This window comes from Petromyzon marinus, chromosome 5, assembly GCF_048934315.1.
Source record: "Petromyzon marinus isolate PM22_M1 ecotype Great Lakes invasive population chromosome 5, UKy_Petmar_22M1.pri1.0, whole genome shotgun sequence".
Lineage (NCBI taxonomy): Eukaryota > Metazoa > Chordata > Hyperoartia > Petromyzontiformes > Petromyzontidae > Petromyzon > Petromyzon marinus.
In genome coordinates this window covers 5,107,243-5,125,815 of record NC_133671.1, presented here as the reverse complement: position 1 = coordinate 5,125,815, position 18,573 = coordinate 5,107,243, and the positions used below count along the sequence as shown (strand labels likewise).

General features: G+C 49.4%; 1 protein-coding gene across 3 annotated transcripts; it reads right to left on the bottom strand.

Annotated features, from left to right (window-relative positions):
• Positions 1-1,660: 1,660 nt before the first annotated feature.
• LOC142913862 (protein Dr1-like) lies at positions 1,661-13,467 on the bottom strand. Of its 3 annotated transcripts, none has more exons than XM_076061019.1 (5): positions 13,406-13,467; positions 12,200-12,339; positions 9,863-10,118; positions 8,395-8,561; positions 1,661-5,597 (listed from the first exon to the last, which is right to left on the bottom strand). In XM_076061019.1, the coding sequence occupies exons 3-5, from the start codon at positions 10,098-10,100 to the stop codon at positions 5,436-5,438; spliced, it is 567 nt and encodes a 188-aa protein (XP_075917134.1). In that variant the 5' UTR covers positions 10,101-10,118; positions 12,200-12,339; positions 13,406-13,467; the 3' UTR covers positions 1,661-5,435. The 3 variants fall into 3 exon arrangements, with proteins under 3 accessions (XP_075917134.1, XP_075917135.1, XP_075917136.1); XM_076061020.1 differs by having other exon boundaries at positions 12,200-12,354; positions 13,406-13,451; XM_076061021.1 differs by lacking the exon at positions 13,406-13,467 and adding an exon at positions 13,068-13,399 and having other exon boundaries at positions 12,200-12,354.
• Between the last annotated feature and the right edge of the window lie 5,106 nt (positions 13,468-18,573).

Sequence of the window (18,573 nt, the reverse complement as noted above, 5' to 3'; positions counted from 1 at the left end):
AGTACGTTCTGCTTAATTAAATACACTTTTCATTAAAAATTGTATCCTACAACATCAGTGCAGCGCCACATTAAATACGTACTACAATGACAATAGTTTAAAGTGATTTGAAGCATATGCTTAGCTCTTTCGGTAAAGTCACGTTGAAGGAAAACAACAAAACAAAAAATATATATAGAACAATATATTTTATTGTTTTGTTGTTTCCCTTCAACGTGACTTTACCGAAAGCGCTAAGGATATGAATTACTGCAGTCACGAAAGCTTTAAATCAAATTTGAAGCAGGTTTTTTTTTGGGGGGGGGGGGGGGGGGCAGAGCTTTGTGACGTCATATTTGAGGAGGTGTCTGACTTTTTGTGACGCCGTGTGAAGAGGGGGCGGGGGGGTCAAAAATCGTCCAAAATCGCTTAACGTAATTTATGGACGGCCCCTTATACCCATCTTCTCGGTTGAAATTGTCTGTGTTTATACATTTGGATGGCTTCATGAACAAATCTTTGATGGTAGCCCGAAGGTTTGCAGAGTACCTTGGTCTCGGAAAAAAAACAATATCGTGCGAGCCCACAGCGTTATAACAATGATCAGCCACTGCAGAGGTATTGGTTCTGCCGTGTTTTAAAACTGCCTTGTGTTCGCGAACACGGTCCGAGACATGTCGTTTCGTTTCCCCAATGTAACTGCTGCCGCAGACACAACTTAGCTTGTAGACACCAGGGTATTGCATGTCTGGATGACATCCTTTACAGATGGGATAAAATCACGGATTTTGTGTACTGTATTGAATCGGACCTGGATCTTATGTTTGTTAAAGATTTTGGAAATCTTTTTGGTAACACATGCCATGTATGGCAAGGTGATGGTTTTGATTGGGTCCTCAGATGGTTGTCTCCCCGTGGTTGGGACTACAGCTTTGGGGATTGTGCGGTCTGAGTATCCATTCATCTTGAGGGCTTGGTGTACGTGCTCCAGTTCACTGGCTAGGTGGCGCTGGTCGGAGATGCAGCGGGCCCTATGGTGTGGTTTTGATGAGGGAGTCAGACTTTCAATAGGAATCCGTGTGGGTGGCTTTCCTGTAGACGGAATGTCCCAAAGAGCCATCAGGCCTCTTCTCGATCAAAACATCCAGGAATGGTAGCTTGCCATCATTTTCCACTTCCATGGTGAATTTGATAGATGGGTGTATGGAATTTATGTGGTTGAAAAACTGGTTTAGTGCTGACTGGCCATGTGGCCAGATGACGAAAGTGTCATCTACGTATCTCTTCCACAGGGAAGGACGTAGGGTGGATGTCAGGATGGCATCTGTTTCAAATTTCTCCATGAAGACATTCGCTACCACTGGTGATAAGGGAGAGCCCATATGGGTGCCTTCATTTCGTTTGTAGAATGTACCATTCCAGATGAAGTAAGTGTTGGTAAGACAGCGCCTCACCAAAGTTGGTACATCAGGATTCAGTCCCTGTTGGACCAAGTCTTCAATGATTGCTATCGTGTCAGGTACAGGTACCTTGGTGAACAGAGACTACATCGAAGCTGACAAGCAAATCATCTCAACAACTCCACAACCAACAATCACCTCAACAACTCCACAACCAACAACAATCACCTCAACGACAACTACACAACCAACAACAATTACCTCAAAAAGAACTCCACAACCAACAGCAACCACCATTTACAACCACCACCACACGAACGAAGCCACCAACAATCAACAGAAATAAACCACCGCTACTACCACAACACCAACAGACACCGCTAAAACAAACAACCAACAATACCCCCGACAACAAACTACCACCACCAGCACACGACTAGCACAAAACACCACGACAACAACAAGCCCAATTCCAGAACGAACAATAATCACCACCAGCCACCAGCTAAACCTAAGGCACTTACAATGACGACTAACAACCACTACTACCATCAACAACAACCATCACCACCAACAACTAACACCACGACCTATAACGTCAACCAAAGACAAAGATCCCCCGTATGGCTTTTACAGACTGTTTGGGCAAGTGCTGTTAGCGAGCACCAATGAAGGCCGGCACGGTACACGAAGGGGTCGGTGGCCAACAACCACGCCCGATCGCCTTTGTCTTAATTTGAGGCTGAGTCGACCTAGGGGAGGCCGGTCTAGATTATCATCACCGGTGTTGGCCGTGAACGGGAATAGAACTCGGGTCGCCGGGTTTGTAGCGCGGCACACTAACTGCTACATTACCGCTGCCCACTAACGTCAACCACCACCATGATCAATATTAAAGTATTACCACCAACAGCCACCACTAACATCAACCACAATTACCACCAACAAACCGACACCACTACAATAACAACACTAGCCACAACCAACAGCAAGCGTACACAATACAGGTTTTTGTTTGGGTTAGATCATATAATTATGTCGTCAAACCCACCCGACACAACCAATTAGTAAGGTTAGTCACGTAAACAAAACATGGCAATTCGTTACTAATTCAGCACACCGGTTGTGTGTTGGAGAGTAATCCCACACTTACAATAATAGTACAAGGCTTGGCTATGGCTCGCTCACGACACTGCCGACTTCTGGCGCATGGCGGGGTAAACCATGGATACTTCCAACTCATTCTGGCTTTATTGACCTGGTCAAGGCACTATAATACCATCAAGAGGCCTCTCGGCTCTGGGTTGTTCTTCATGCTTTCGGAGTCCCTGACACTCGGCTCACAATCATTAAGGACCTTCATGATGGTGAGCGGGCCCGGGTAAAACGACGAGGCCTGAAGTCAGAGCCATTCCCTGTTCACCTTGGGGTGCGACATTATTATCCTCTGGCCCCTACATTATTTAAACACCTTTTTCGACCACGTAGTTTAAGCTTTCCATGGATGTACCGGAGTAATTTCCATCTGGTACAGATACAAAGGGATGCTGATCGATGCTCCGGTGCGGTCGAGAGATGGTTCCCTATTGGTCAACCATATTATGTATGCTGATGATCTAGTCATTGCTTTTCACCGAGGAGTTGGAGACGCTGCCGCTGAATCTGGAACGTGCTATCCAGAGGCGAGGCCTTACCATCAGCCGCTCCAAAACTAAGCACCTGACTGGGTATTGTGTCATCAAACACTCCACCATACCTGGGCAGTGTGCAAAAACCAGCTCCAGTTTGACAGCAGAGGTGTCGCTCCGAATCAGCCGAGCGGCATTACCTTTTCATCGGCAATGTAACGCTGTATGGAAGCTACCCGGTCATGCAAAGCTTCAGGTTCTGTCGGCCACAGTCATGTCCTCCCTTCTCTATGCTTGCGAAATGTAGACCCTCTAATCTTCGCCAGTTAGAAACATTCAGGCTGCCATGCTTACGATCAACCTGGGTTTAACCAGGCTGGATTTGTGAGTTCACAAATCCTCTAAAGATCTGGACAGTCCCATCGGTGAGCTCTTCCAGGAGTCAAGGCTGCGTTGGCTGGGTCATGGAGCACACATGCCCATACAGCTTTTGTTTGGTTGGATAAAGGGGGCTAAACAGACACAGCACGGGCTCGAAAAGAGATGGAATTATGTGGTGCAAGAGGATATGGACTTTCCAATAACTGGTACCAGCAGTGTTAAGATTGGCCTCTGTGGAGGAGAATCGTGAAGGATGCTACGGGGCAGTTGGAGGCAACCGCCCTCCGGCAACAAAGGAGGGCAGAGGAGTGACGCTCACAACAATGAGTGGAGCGCCAGGCGGCTAAAACACAGCAATTTGGCATTGTAGGGGGCACAGATTGTGCATCGGCCAGTCAACCCATGGCACCTGGGTCTCTCCATGACCTGCCAGCAGGCGTTTGACACTTCACGTAGCCTTAAAGTGCATATAGGCTGGCACAGGTGCTGTGGTGACGTCACCGCCACTTCGTAGCAAATGGCAGTTGTTCTTGTTGCCTGTGTGTGGACATTCAAAGCAGACAATTTATCAAGCAAAAAGGTCCTAGCAATGTTCCGATTCAATAGGAAATGGTAGCAAGCCCGAGCTACTGGTCGGCTTCATCATTCCGCTCGTTCAAAAACGTAAATGACAGTGTCAGCATGTGCTTGATAATAGCGCTTGTCCAACACTAACATTTTAATGACAAATGTTTGCCTTTGAATGCAAAACTTTCCCCCGTCTCTTTTGCTGGAACACCTGCAGTAGTTTAGTGATGGAAACACGGCAATGTATCGAGGAGTCAATTTGGGTTGAGCTCCGAGTGTTCTTAACGCGCATGCATGCACATTCTCCAAGTGCTCTGGTTTCCTGCCAAACGGCCTTGCATGGAATTGGCCAAACATCCCAACATAGGACCCTGCTCAACAATAGTCTTGTTTTTAAGTCTCATCTTGAACGTAACGAACGTCACAGAGTTTCTCAACACGCGCGATCCACCAACCGTCGCTGCCTCCGCACTGCCGGACTAAAAACGCACGCCCCACGACCGTTCTCGGCTTGAATTTACACAAGCGGCCTAGGCAGAAGACGCATTGAGCAACACGCTCTCCCCGAACAAGCGACGGTGAAGACAGAAGGCGTGAAAGTAAAGGCAACAATGCAGTAGGAACGCTCCTGCTGAAAACTTCCAGGACCGCTGCCAGAAGCTGCGTGAACGCTCCGATTGATGTATCGGAGAGAGGGGAAACTCACTGAACGGGGGACTGCCATTGGCATCTCAACTTGGCCTTTGTGGATATTTCGCAAACGTTGACTTGCACGTCACTTAGATGTAATGCAGAGGGAAGCCAACGCATTTGGGGTGGCACCACTCCATCGGGTCACTCAAGCGAGATGCCTGCACAAGAAACACGTGGGGGTTTTTTTACCCCATAGATTTCTGTTAATTTGTGGGTTTTCATTTATTACTTTTTTACATACATACGTACACACCCCCATGTGTCTACAGGCATGCGTGCGCCAGTCTCTTAGTGCTTGTTCAGCGAACGGTTCGTGACTAATCACCTAGTAAACGGTAAGCATGTGACAATTTACCCTCCCCCTACGTGCGATTTCATCGATCGTCACGAATGAGTGTTAAGCTTTTACTGTTTGTCATGTTTAGACCATCCTACCGGTGCTCAATATCTAGGCACCCGTGTCGTCTGTACTTGCTCGACTGCACGCTATTGTTTCGCCGAGTCTTGCTTCACGAGAGACACTTGCGTGTATTGAGTGAACGTCACACACTTGCCTCACACCGATGGGCTGCTTTGCAATTATCCGACGGTTAAATTCCCTACGGGTAATTTGCAAACGATCGCGTCGAGCTGCGCTGCACGAGAAAACCACCACCGTGCGGACCGTCACGTCCTGGTCAGACTTTCGAAAGCTATCACTAACCAAATTAACAAAAACAACTCGGCATCACGCAGCCGCTGCGCGTCTTCCGCCCAGTTCCCTCGCGCACAATGATGGCATCGCAGTCTAGTCGTCTGTGATGTCATCATCGTCGTCCTCGTCGATGACGTATTCGGTCCCCGAGGACTCGCCGGGGCTGTCTGCGGTGGAGCTGCGCTGGGCCTGCTCGGCGGCGCGCTGGATCTGCAGCCAGTCGCGCTGAGCCACCTCTGTCTGCTCTTGCCGGACCTGCGTGCACACACACACACAGATAGACATACAACAAAGACACTGGCACACACGCAAACACACATACGAACACGCACACACAGAGACACAGAGACAAAGACACACACACACGCAGACACTCAGACACGCAAACACACGCACGAACACGCACGCAAACACACAAAGACACTCACACACGCAGACAGGCAGGAGTCCGTAGCTTGCACACACGCAGGCACGCACGTGTCCATGGTTTGCGTGCACACAAAGATAAAGATCCCCCATTTAGCCTTAACAGACTGTAGGGGCAAGTGCTGTTAGCGAGCACCTATGAAGGCCGGCACGGCACACGAGGGGGTGGGTGGCCAACACCACGCCCGGCCGCCTTTGTCTCCCCAGTGGCGATGTTTACACACCGCACCAGGTACTCATTTGAGGCTGAGTCGACCTAGGGGAGGCCCGGGACCGGTTCAGATAATCGTCACTGGTGTTGGCCGTGAGCGGGAATCGAACCCGGGTCGCCAGGTTCATAGCGCAGCGCGCTAACCGCTACACTATCGCTCCCCACACACACACACACAAGTTCCCTGCACCTCCAATTAGCACGGTTGGCTATGTACGGTGCGAAAGAAGTTCAACATACACACGAGTCCATGGCATGAGCACACTCAGGCACGCACAAGTCCATGGCCTGCATTGGATTAACTGACCTTGCTCAAACAATTATCATTATGCATGGTCAACTTGAAGGTCAATGCACTTGTTGCATCAATGTTCCAGGGATTATAAATCAATGTTCCAAGGATTATTTAAAAAAAAAACCTTCAAAACACGTCTGTACACAGCTCATCCAACTCATTGGCAGTCCTGAGCTGGCAGGGAAAATGTCATTCACCCAGTAAATATTAACGTTGGGCAAACATTGGCATGTGGTTGGAACTGTTGGACAAACGATCGCCAAACGTCAGCCTAATGTTCCATGTTTACCAGGTATACGGTATGGACCAGCCCGCTGGATAACAACCACCTTGAATTCTCACGAAAAAACACGAAGAATCACTGAATGTATTAACTCCCAGAGGGATGATTGGCTGAATTTACCCTCAGCTGAGATTTAAACTCATGCCGTTCTAATTGTGAATAGGGTGCCAAGACGCAACGCCACCCAGCCAGAATCGCCCAGTACCCGAGTGCAGGCTTCCCTCGCTTCATCCGGTAAATGCCTTCCAATAAAACGGCGCACAAAGCGAAACCGCACGATGACCGCTGCGTGCAGAGTAGTAGAATATGGTACACACAGTACATAGAGCACACAATGTTGTCCCACATCCAACCGCATAGCCTGCTGGGTAGCACATTCAGTCCACACAATGTTGTACCACGTCCAACCGCACAGCCTGCTGGGTAGCACATTCAGTCCACACAATGTTGTACCACGTCCAACCGCACAGCCTGCTGGGTAGCACATTCAGTCCACACAATGTTGTACCACGTCAGACCGCATAGCCTGCTGGGTAGCACATTCAGTCCACACAATGTTGTACCACGTCTGACCGCATAGCCTGCTGGGTAGCACATTCAGTCCAGACAATGTTGTACCACGTCAGACCGCATAGCCGCATATGAGTAAATTCAAACTGCATACGGCGAATTTTGAGTAGACAAATATGAGCTCCATATAAATCGCTCACACAAACCTTACCCAATTGGTTAATAATGAGAACACTCCAGCCCACGACAGGTTAACGACTGATCATTTGAATGCGGAGCATTTTCCCCATCGCCCGCTGTCACGGACAGGGGCTTGCGAAGCGCCAGGTTTACACGAGCTTGCAACGAGCGTTTGCCCGATTTGCGTAGTGCGAGGCCGCTCACCTTTTGATTTGCCAGGGAAGGTGAAGAGTACAAAACCCTGGGGAAATTAAATTGGTAAAACTGGGGTCCGCTAAAACAAAACCCCTTGGGGAGATTCAAGTGGCATTGGTCAGGAGAGAGGAATGGGTTGAGAACTCTTAGGTCCGAGGACTAAATGTGCCTTTGCGATTCTGCTTGCTCGAAGCGTCGTGGTGTGGGTTGGCTTCATAAAGAGCACGGTTCCACTTTGCCGTGTACTCCTTTACACCGTTAACGTTTGCTGTTTTGATCACAACATTCTGAAACATGAGCGTTTGCGGCTAAAGGAGAGTTCTGTGCTCCTGGTGCTGTGATAACGGCGTCAGCCGCTTGCCCATTCCGATGGCGTACAAGTACGTCATCATGTACGTAACCAGAAGAAAAACGAAGATGAAGAACTTTTATCGGTATCGAAGCTTCCACAAGGCCATGCGGGAGGGCGTGTGGCACAGTTTGGCGCCAGCGATTGTAGAGTGCGGTCGTGTCGCTACAGTTCTCTACGGTGACAATGTCTTGAAAAACAACGGCGCTACGCCGCCTCTCCAAATAAAACCAACCGCTTACGCGTTCCGAGATTTACCAGTGAACGAGACATCCCAGCCTGCAACCTGCAGTCGCCTCGGAACGGGAAAGGGTTAGCACACACACTCGTGTTGCACATGCAGCTCCATGCTAACACGACCGCATTCACGCCAACGTGAGCGCCATGACGCAGCTAATAAAACAGAGGAGGTTGCTTCTCGTTTGCTTTATTAGTGTACCTCCTCGCACAGTAGCATCACGCGCATTGTGCACGCGACCGAGTGCCACTCGGCACAACGTGCTAAATACTCGAGCGTAAACGACGGTGATGGGACTGCACGCGCGTTGCGGGGGAAAGGGTCCGGGGGGGAGGGGGTGTGGGGGGTAACAGCTCGCGCCTCGCCTGCTCAATGAGCGCCTGCTGCTGGCGCAGCAGCTCCGGCTCCGGCACGCCAAGCGCCTCGAGGCGACGGGTGGCGCGGCGGCGGCGAGACAGCGCCAGCGCACGGAACTCGGCGTGACACGCGCGCAGCTCGCCCATGCTGCCTGCCAGACCCAGGCGCTCCAGTGCTAGACGGACGCACGCGCACACGCCGCTCTCGCGTCAAGACAGAGACTCGACCCCGTGCAGCCTCAACAGACTGGTCGGGGCAAGCGCTGTTTGCGAGCAGCTATTGAGACCGGCGTGGCACCCGAGAGGTCGAGTGGACAACAACATTTCCGCCGTTTTTTTCCTCCCCAATGCCGATTTAAGGCCGAGTTGACCTAGGGAAGGATGAGGACCGGTTCAGATATCCGGGTCGGGGGATTCGTACCGGAGTGCGCTAACCACTGCACTGCCGCTCCCCAGTGTTACACACACAGTGCTCCAGTGTTACACACACACAGTGCTCCAGTGTTACACACACACACAGTGCCCAGTCAGTGTTACACACACACACTGTGCTCCAGTGTTTTACACACACACAGTGCTCCAGTGTTACACTCACACACACACAGTGCTCCAGTGTTACATACACACACACAGTGCTCCAGTGTTACACACACACACAGTGCTCCAGTGTTACACACACACAGTGCTCCAGTGTTACACACACACACAGTGCTCCAGTGTTACACACACACACAGTGCTCCAGTGTTACACACACACACACAGTGCTCCAGTGTTACACACACACAGTGTTCCAGTGTTACACACACACAGTGCTCCAGTGTTACACACACACAGTGCTCCAGTGTTACACACACACACAGTGCTCCAGTGTTACACACACACACAGTGCTCCAGTGTTACACACACACACAGTGCTCCAGTGTTACACACACACACAGTGCTCCAGTGTTACACACACACACACACAGTGCCCCAGTGTTACACTCACACACACAGTGCTCCAATGTTACACACACACAGTGCCCCAGTGTTACACTCACACACACAGTGCTCCAGTGTTACACACACACACAGTGCTCCAGTGTTACACACACACACAATGCTCCAGTGTTATACACACACACAGTGCTCCAGTGTTATACACACACACAGTGCTCCAGTGTTACACACACACACAGTGCTCCAGTGTTACACACACACACAGTGCTCCAGTGTTACACACACACACACACAGTGCTCCAGTGTTACACACACACACTGTGCTCCAGTGTTACACACACACACTGTGCTCCAGTGTTACACACACACAGTGCTCCAGTGTTACACACACACACACACAGTGCTCCAGTGTTACACTCACACACACACAGTGCTCCAGTGTCACACACACACACAGTGCTCCAGTGTTACACACACACACAGTGCTCCAGTGTTACAATCACACACACAGTGCTCCAGTGCTGGAGACGTGTGTACCCTGGATGACGTGCTCAGGGGAGATGGTCTTGCGCTGCGCATGCGCGCACGCCGTGTTCGCCTCGCTGGACACGTGGCGCACGAAGCGCGTGCACGCCATGCGCAGCAGGTCTCGTGCGCCCGCCGTCAGGCGCAGGCACGGCACCAGCTCGCCCACGAGGCGCTGCACGGATGCGTAGGGCAGCGTCACCTGGTCGGCTTCGTGCGCCGGACCCCCGACCCCCAGCGGAGACGCCATTGCCTCCTTCTCACCGATCTTACAAAAGTGCCGCAACGACGCACAGATCAGAACGCTGGGCTACGTACGGTGCGAAAGAAGTTCAACAGGCAACAACGTTCATCGCTGCCTCCCCTCCACCCCGTAGGGCCTCTTGACTAGACTGTTGGGGGCCCAGTGCTGTGCGCGGGTACCAATGAAGGCTGGCACGGCGCCCGAGGCGGGTGGGTGGGTGATTAACACCACGCCCGGTCGGCTTTGCCTCCCTAGTGCTGATGCTTACTAGCCGCACCAGGTACTCATTTAAGGTCGAGATGACCTAAGGCCCTGGGACCGGTGCAGACATTCGTCACCGGTGTTGGGCAGTAGTGGCAATCGAACTCGGGTTGCCGGGTTCGTAACGCAGCGAGCGCCAACCACTACACCACTGAGGATGCGCATCGAATTCATCGACTGAACGTATTCAACCTGCACTGGCCAGCCTGGTGAAGTATGGTCAAACTGCCTTCATCCAGCAACAATTGACAAAAGCGCCTAAAGGAAAAAAGATATACTTTATAGCATTCCTTCTCTCTCGCCTCCTCAATTAGCTCGAGTGTAAGAACTCCGCACAACTTTCACCGATTTCAAAGTCTACTGTTGAAAACCTTGAGTTCGACGCGTAATGGAAAATATAAATCCATAGATCGACGATGCATTGACAGGAGGCTAATGGCGAGCCATTAGTCAGCATTCTTCAAAAGGCCATGCAGCAAACAGCTGACGCCTTACTCATTGTTTTTTTCGGTAAAGTCTCGTATGTAGAAATACAATAAAATTATATTAAAACAAAACAATTACGACGTTTCGATCACAACACAAGCGATCTTCATCAGGTGTCAAGAACAAATCATGGAAGTAAATACAACAAGAAGATGAGAGACGAGAATTCAACAAACCAAAGAAACATTATGTGAAGCACAACCAGTCAGGCCAACAACACAGTTAGACACTTCCTGGCGGACAACGAATTTCAGAAGAGTGTTAAATTTCGTGTTCAACCTCTGGATTGCACCTACCAGCATAGAGTGAACAAATACGAGGTACAAAGTCAGCAGAAATACATATACAGGCCCACCAAGAGGCAAGGAGGGAGGAAAGACGCCTTCCCTTCCTCCGGGCATGGAGAGCGAAGCAGAGCTTTACAGAGAATCCAAACTTTTTTTTTTACCAGGTAAGGCCCACTGAACTATATGGCTCTTTTTCAGAAGCACCCTGGCCACAAATCATAGCTCAACGAAGTGGCTTATCATGTGGAAATGTATAGCAGCCAAATACTCGAAACGTGTGTTGATTCTAAACGTTTAGGGGGAAAACCAGAAGACCCGGGAGAAAACTCCACACGACCAGGGGGAGAGACGCGCACGTTCCAAATATACAACAGGCGTCAGGGTCGGCGTCTAACCCACGACCTTCTTGCATACGAGGCGAGGGAGTTCATACAAATAAAACACGTGTGGTTAATACAGACTTGATTCTTTGCAAAAGAAATGTATTTGTCGTCAACATCTTAAAACCTCCTGGTTTTTTTGCCAGAAAGGGTAAAACCCATCAATATTTTTTATAATCTATTTGTGAGGCATTTGGATGACGTGTACATCGGAAATGTTTTTGCATATTTGTTGCATACGCAATTTTTTTTTATATCTCATCTTGCCCGATTTTGTGATCGCTTTGTAATCACGAAGATGTGAAATGTCAGTGCTGCTGCCGCCGCACAGTAGGGAATAGGTTCTACCTTATAAAACTGTAAATGTGCTCGAAATGTACACCCACTAGTAAACAAGTAACGTTGGGAAAACGTTTGGCACGTGGTTTGAACTGTTGGACCAACGATGGCCGAACGTTCCACGTTTACCGGGCAGTCCCTTAGTAAAATGTCCTTTCAATTGTGATGGAGATGGCAGATTGGCTCAGCCGGCTCGTTCAAATGAATCTCTTTAGGGGGGACTTTTGTCGACACTGGAGCACGTGCTCAAATCGATGAACAAACAATATCGGCAACAATTACAGTGCAGGCTACACGGCGAGTGGACACAAGTCCCCTCCTGCCACGAGCAAGGCTCATTGCCGTACAGTACCGGTGTCAGAAGGTCACGGACGGGAAGGTCACGGACGGGAAGGCCCTGCCGATATCTCTTTCGTTGTTACAATTCTGTGATGACAACCACGGGCGGTGGTGGTGGCCGCTTGTGGGTTAAGTGAGCCCGATGGTCTTGGCCTGCTCACGCGATGGCTTACACACACACACAAAGCCGTCGAGCATCGTCATTATCACCACCACCAACCACCACGTGCTAGTTCATGCCATGGCGGTCACCGTTCACTCGTACAGTGCGTATGGTGGGTGGGTGGGGGGTCACAGATGGTTGACAAACACCACAAAAAAATATTCCACCGCGGGATGTGTGCAGCGAGTGCAGCAGCGTGGAGACTGCTGGGACCGGAAGGGCGAGAGGTTCTCATCTCAGTCTCTTTTGAACAGTGCCACATCCCACCCCACTCGTTCAACACCCGAGAACACGGATGTAATTCTCACGGTCCTTAGTGCCCCAATGATTGAGGCACATTGCTGGGCATCCGTGATAAAGAGCTTCACAGCACTTGGTCGGATTTCCCGCAATCTATCCGATTCTGACATTGCAATTCATAACCCTTGCAACATTAATGATCATTATCAGAATGCTAAACTTTCGAAACCACAATGAAAACCACCATTATCATCAAGCACAGTGTAAGCTGCCAATATACCGGATTCATATAGCGTGCATCACAATACAAATTCGCGTCATTGTAGATTACATGACGGTAACACAAAAATACACACAGTACGAGTCCCTCGCATATCTGTACACCCTCCACGTAAAAAAAAGTCCTACAACATCCCATCGGTCACACGGCCTTCCTCCTGGGAGTGGGGAACTTCAGCAGGCACGAGTTCCAACCCACAAAGCAGAAGTGGGCTGACTTGTTCGAGATATCCACTGCTGGTGGAGTGCCCAACGTGAACGCACAAACACCGTGACGGGCGTGGTGCAGGAGTGTCGTGAGTTGGAGCAGTGTAGTGTGTAGTGTGTAGGAGCAGTGTAGTGTGTAGGAGCAGTGTAGGGTGTAGGAGCAGTGTAGTGTGTAGGAGCAGTGTAGTGTGTAGGAGTGTCGCGTGTAGTGTGTAGGAGCAGTGTCGTGTGTAGGAGCAGTGTAGTGTGTAGGAGGAGTGTTGTGTGTAGGAGTGTCGTGTGCAGGAGGAGTGTTGTGTGTAGTAAGTGCACTTCACTATCGTAACGCACGGTATGCGAGTGCAGCTGTTGGACGCCGGCACGTGGCGTATCGCCCTTTAAATACAGTAGCGTCACGTGACGTCTGAGGTTGTCAGAGTTGCGGGGGAGGGATGGGGGTTGGGGGGGTGAGGGGTTGGGGGGGTGAAGGGTTGGGGGGGTGAGGGGTGGGGGGTTGTTGGAGACTCTCACTTCTCCTTGTCGTATGGCTGCTGATGTTCGATGCAGGGCAACAACTACAATTTCACATTCAGGTGGTGGTCAAGCCAGCAGACAACCGCGTCAGGAGCCAGCTGAGTGGAGTATCGCGGTGATGTATCTTTGTGGATCGGGCCATTACGTCGTTACAGGTTGTACTACGGTGTGTTCAGGATGACAACAGCCGAATTTCCATTTGTGCATCAGGGCATCCACATCTACTGCCGTGGTTTGTTAAGTGGATGCGGTTTAGGGTGGACCGTGAGCAGTTTCGTGGAAGATGAAACCCAGCGACCTTCTTCGTTGGGCTCTTTCACAACAAGCTGTGACTTCTTTTGAACTCCCATTCCGCTCTCAAAGACTCTTCACTCAAGAGGCGGAGCAGATGCTCTGTCGTTCAAGCGCGCACCCACACGGATGGTTTGCGTTGTCCTCGGATCACAATACCTCTGGGTGAGGGCCACCCCACAGTCGTCACCATGCACCACGGTCCCCCGTGATGGCAACAATCCCTCTAAGCGGCTGACCTCACCGCTCCATCTCCACGAAGGTCGCCTGCTCCGTGCGTCTTCTCTCCCTTGGGCTGCCATTCTTGTCACTCGTCTCGTCCATCGACAAAATAAATATAATCGGCGACATTTCGAGGAATGGCCCTTCAGAGCACATGGTAATACCACGGGGCTTGATGTGAAAGGTTTTTATATTTGTTAAATAGGTATATGAAGTTATCTAATAGTATGTAGTAAGTACTTTCATTTTAACACGTAGGCTTTCGCGACCAATATTCATAAGTTTTTTTGGGTTAGATCGCGTAAATATCGTTAAAACCCGCCACCACACGACAGCAAACTAGTAAGGGTTGTCACGTAAACAGAACATGCCAATTCGTCACCAGTACAGCACACCGGTGTGTTGGAGAGCCAAGCCACATTTAAAATCTGAGTATCATGTTTCGTCAGTAATTACAACTAGCTCCATCAGGCGACAGCAAAACGTCGTAGTCAGGTTGTAAATGTCGTGGCTTTACTCTCCAACACACAAACGGTGTGCTGTACTAGTGACGAATTGGCCACGTTCTGTTTACGTGACAACCCTTACTCGTTGGTTGTGTCGGGTGGTGGCGGGTTTAACGACACATTTATATATTTACGCAATCTAACCCAAAAAAACTCTATTATGGAAGGACCTTCATATAAACAAAAGGATGAATGAATAAACGCATTTATGTTAAAAGTACAATTATTAAAATGTTGCCGGCACAATGCATTATGGGAAGGTTTGTGCTTGCAGGGCGGTGTTCTTCACTGCAAGGCCCGCGGGCCACTGGCGGCCCCTAGTAGCCTTTTGTCCTGCCCCTGCCGTGCGGCCCTCCGACAATACACAAAGGGCGAAAACACCCCCCAGCATCATCATCGCGCTGCTGTCAAACCCCTAATGGTTTCAAATGTGGCGAAAATGTTTTTTTTGGTTTTGGCCATGTTTTTGTTTATTGTAGTACGGAGTTAGATGGCCTTAATTTTAGTTGTCTTGTGGTTGTTGTTGTTTGACTTGCATCCCACTGGGATTTTTGCACACAGCGTTGGTGTATGGTGCTATTTCAGGAATATTTTGATGTTTTTTCCTGGATTATCTGTTTGCACAGTCACCTAGTCACTTTAAGATGTTTTCTTGTTCATGTTTTTGTTTGTTGCAGTTGCACCCGATTCAAGAGCCGAATGGCTCACAGGGCTATACCAAATAAATGAACTATGAACTGCTGATGTCTCCTTCGGTGAAAGTGGCCTCTGAAAATTAGTGAAGGACCCACCGGTGGAGGGCAAGGTGCGGCCCCACTGGCAGGACATTCCTCATCAGCGTTGTTGAGTGCACTACTGGACAGCAGGGGAGGTCCAAACCCCACCTCGACATGGTACTTGAGATGAAGGCCCACACAGCATCACACAAACCACGTTGGTTTCCATCAGAGCCGTTTTGACATTTTTCCTTGATTATCTAAATCACAAAAACGCACGAATAGTTTAGCAATGTTTAATCACCAAAGCAGTACACGTACGTACTCAATACACACATTTTTCGATTTTATAATAATAGGCTCACACCGTCGTAATAATTCTGTTCTATATAGGATCTACATAGCACACTTTCCACGAGGTAGGGAATCACACAACTCGCACTCCTCACCACTGAGTGTGGACCTCCCACCAGCAGCCAGAGGAGAGACATCACCAACGCAAGCTTTCTTACGCACCGCTCTCAATCGCTTCTGTTACGCAGTTATCTTGGCCGTAGTTATTTACTCTAATTCATATTTGCTTGATCTTCGCCGACTTCTATTTGCTTGAGTTCGCCATGACATCGATTGGTGTCACTGTTGTCCTCTGCTCTTTAATTTGTTCTGCTTTTGCCACTTTGGCCATCCAGCTGACTCTTGCAAAATGAAAGTCGCTCCAGGCCTCGAGTTCTCACCCTGGTTAAACAAAACCATCTTGAACCTGAGTCACTCCCTTAGGACAACTTACGCAATACCAGATGGTACAGTGAAGGAAAAAAGTATTTGATCCCCTGCTGATTTTGTACGTTTGCCCACTGACAAAGAAATGATCAGTTTATAATTTTAATGGTAGGTTTATTTTAACAGTGAGAGACAGAATAACAACAACAAAATCCAGAAAAACGCATGTCAAAAATGTTATAAATTGATTTGCATTTTAATGAGGGAAATAAGTATTTGACCCCCTCTCAATCAGAAAGATTTCTGGCTCCCAGGTGTCTTTTATAAAGGTAACGAGCTGAGATTAGGAGCACACTCTTAAAGGGAGTGCTCCTAATCCCAGCTTGTTACCTGTTTAAAAGGAACCTGTCCACAGAAGCAATCAATCAATCAGATTCCAAACTCTCCACCATGGTCAAGACCAAAGACCTCTCCAAGGATGTCAGGGACAAGATTGTAGACCTACACAAGGCTGGAATGGGCTACTCGACCATTGCAAAGCAGCTTGATGAGGTGACAACAGTTGGTGTGATTATTCGCAAATGGAAGAAACACAAAAGAACTGTCAATCTCCCTCGGCCTGGGGCTCCATGCAAGATCTCACCTCGTGGAGTTGCAATGATCATGAGAACGGTGAGGAATCAGCCCAGAACCACACGGGAGGATCTTGTCAATGATCTCAAGGCAGCTGGGACCAAAGTCACCAAGAAAACAATTGGTAACACACTACGCCGTGAAGGACTGAAATCCTGCAGCGCCCGCAAGGTCCCCCTGCTCAAGAAAGCACATATATATGCCCGTCTGAAGTTTGCCAATGAACATCTTAATGATTCAGAGGACAACTGGGTGAAAGTGTTGTGGTCAGATGAGACCAAAATGGAGGTGGAAACATGCTTTGGGGGTGTTTTTCTGCTAAGGAGACAGGACAACTTCACCGCATCAAAGGGACGATGGACGGGGCCATGTACCTTCAAATCTTTGGTAAGAACATCATTCCCTCAGCCAGGGCATTGAAAATGGGTCGTGGATGGGTATTCCAGCATGACAATGACCCAAAACACACGGCCAAGGCAACAAAGGAGTGGCTCAAGAAGAAGCACATTAAGGTCCTGGAGTGGCCTAGCCAGTCTCCAGACCTTAATCCCATAGAAAATCTGTGGAGGGAGCTGAAGGTTCGAGTTGCCAAACGTCAGCCTCGAAACCTTAATGACTTGGAGAAGATCTGCAAAGAGAAGTGGGACAAAATCCCTCCTGAGATGTGTGCAAACCTGGTGGCCAACTACAAGAAACGTCTGACCTCTGTGATTGCCAACAAGGGTTTTGCCACCAAGTACTAAGTCATGTTTTGCAGAGGGGTCAAATACTTATTTCCCTCATTAAAATGCAAATCAATTTATAACATTTTTGACATGCGTTTTTCTGGATTTTTTTGTTGTTATTCTGTCTCACTGTTCAAATAAACCTACCATTAAAATTATAGACTGATCGTTTCTTTGTCAGTGGGCAAACGTACAAAATCAGCAGGGGATCAAATACTTTTTTCCCTCACTGTACATCCTACATGCGCCTAATTAGGCCACGACAACTTCGACATCACCCCTGTGGACACTTCTATCACCGTGTGCCCCTGGACACCGCAGCACCACAGAGCAGCCGCCACACACCAGACCATCCGCCTGCCAGTAGCCCTGGTGAAGATGACTGCAATCCGCAATATTCCAGTCGTCATGTGTAGAAGTAGCCGTTGTAGGTGCTCTTCTTGTGCCGGTCCTTGACATTCACCTGCTCAAAGGGGCACTGGGACGGCAGGGGAGACGCCGCTTCAGCGTGTGCGGCCGTGTGCCAGTGTCAACGTGAGGGTAACCACATCCCTGTGTCCGCGTACATCGTACAGGTTGGTACTCAAACACCAGCATACATCGGCTCGGGAAATAAGAGGGAATAAGAGGGAACGGAGGGAAAAAGGAGTGGAGAAATGGGAGAGACGAGGGAGACAGATGCTGCATCAGGCCATTTATGGACTCAGTCTATTGTCCTATCATCTCATAGCGTCACTGGCACGTAGTCATATGTTACACAGTGGCAGTGGGGGTCGCAAAATGCCGATTTATTACTAATAAACCCCAAGGATCAGATCGAAATCTCTAATTTCGATCGGATCATTGGGGAGGGGGGGGCACGTGCCACCCCCCCCGCCCCCCCCACTGGCTCCGCCAGTGCATACAGTGGTTCGTCAACTGGGGTGCGCGCACCCCCTGGGGGTGCGAGACACGGCCAGATTTGTTTAGAAGGTAAATCATCGTAAACACAAATAAAGCATGGGCACGTAAGTACCACTACTTTGTTTCATCAAGCCCCATGCATGTATTAACACTACAAAAGTTTTAACCATCGAGAACCAAAGAAGTTGAAGACTGCAGTAATGGTGAAGAACCACTGCTCGAATAGAATGGTGATGACACAGCAACTTGGTCGCCACGTGCGTTACTTT

Coding starts and splice junctions, on each gene's coding strand:
- LOC142913862 (XM_076061019.1), bottom strand. CDS start 10,100: ATGGCGTCTCCGCTGGGGGTCGGGGGTCCGGCGCACGAAGCCGACCAG. Junction 8,562..9,862: donor CCCTGAGCACGTCATCCAGG/GTACACACGTCT, acceptor GCGTCCGTCTAG/CACTGGAGCGCCTGGGTCTG. Junction 5,598..8,394: donor AGCAGGCGCTCATTGAGCAG/GCGAGGCGCGAG, acceptor GTGTGCACGCAG/GTCCGGCAAGAGCAGACAGA.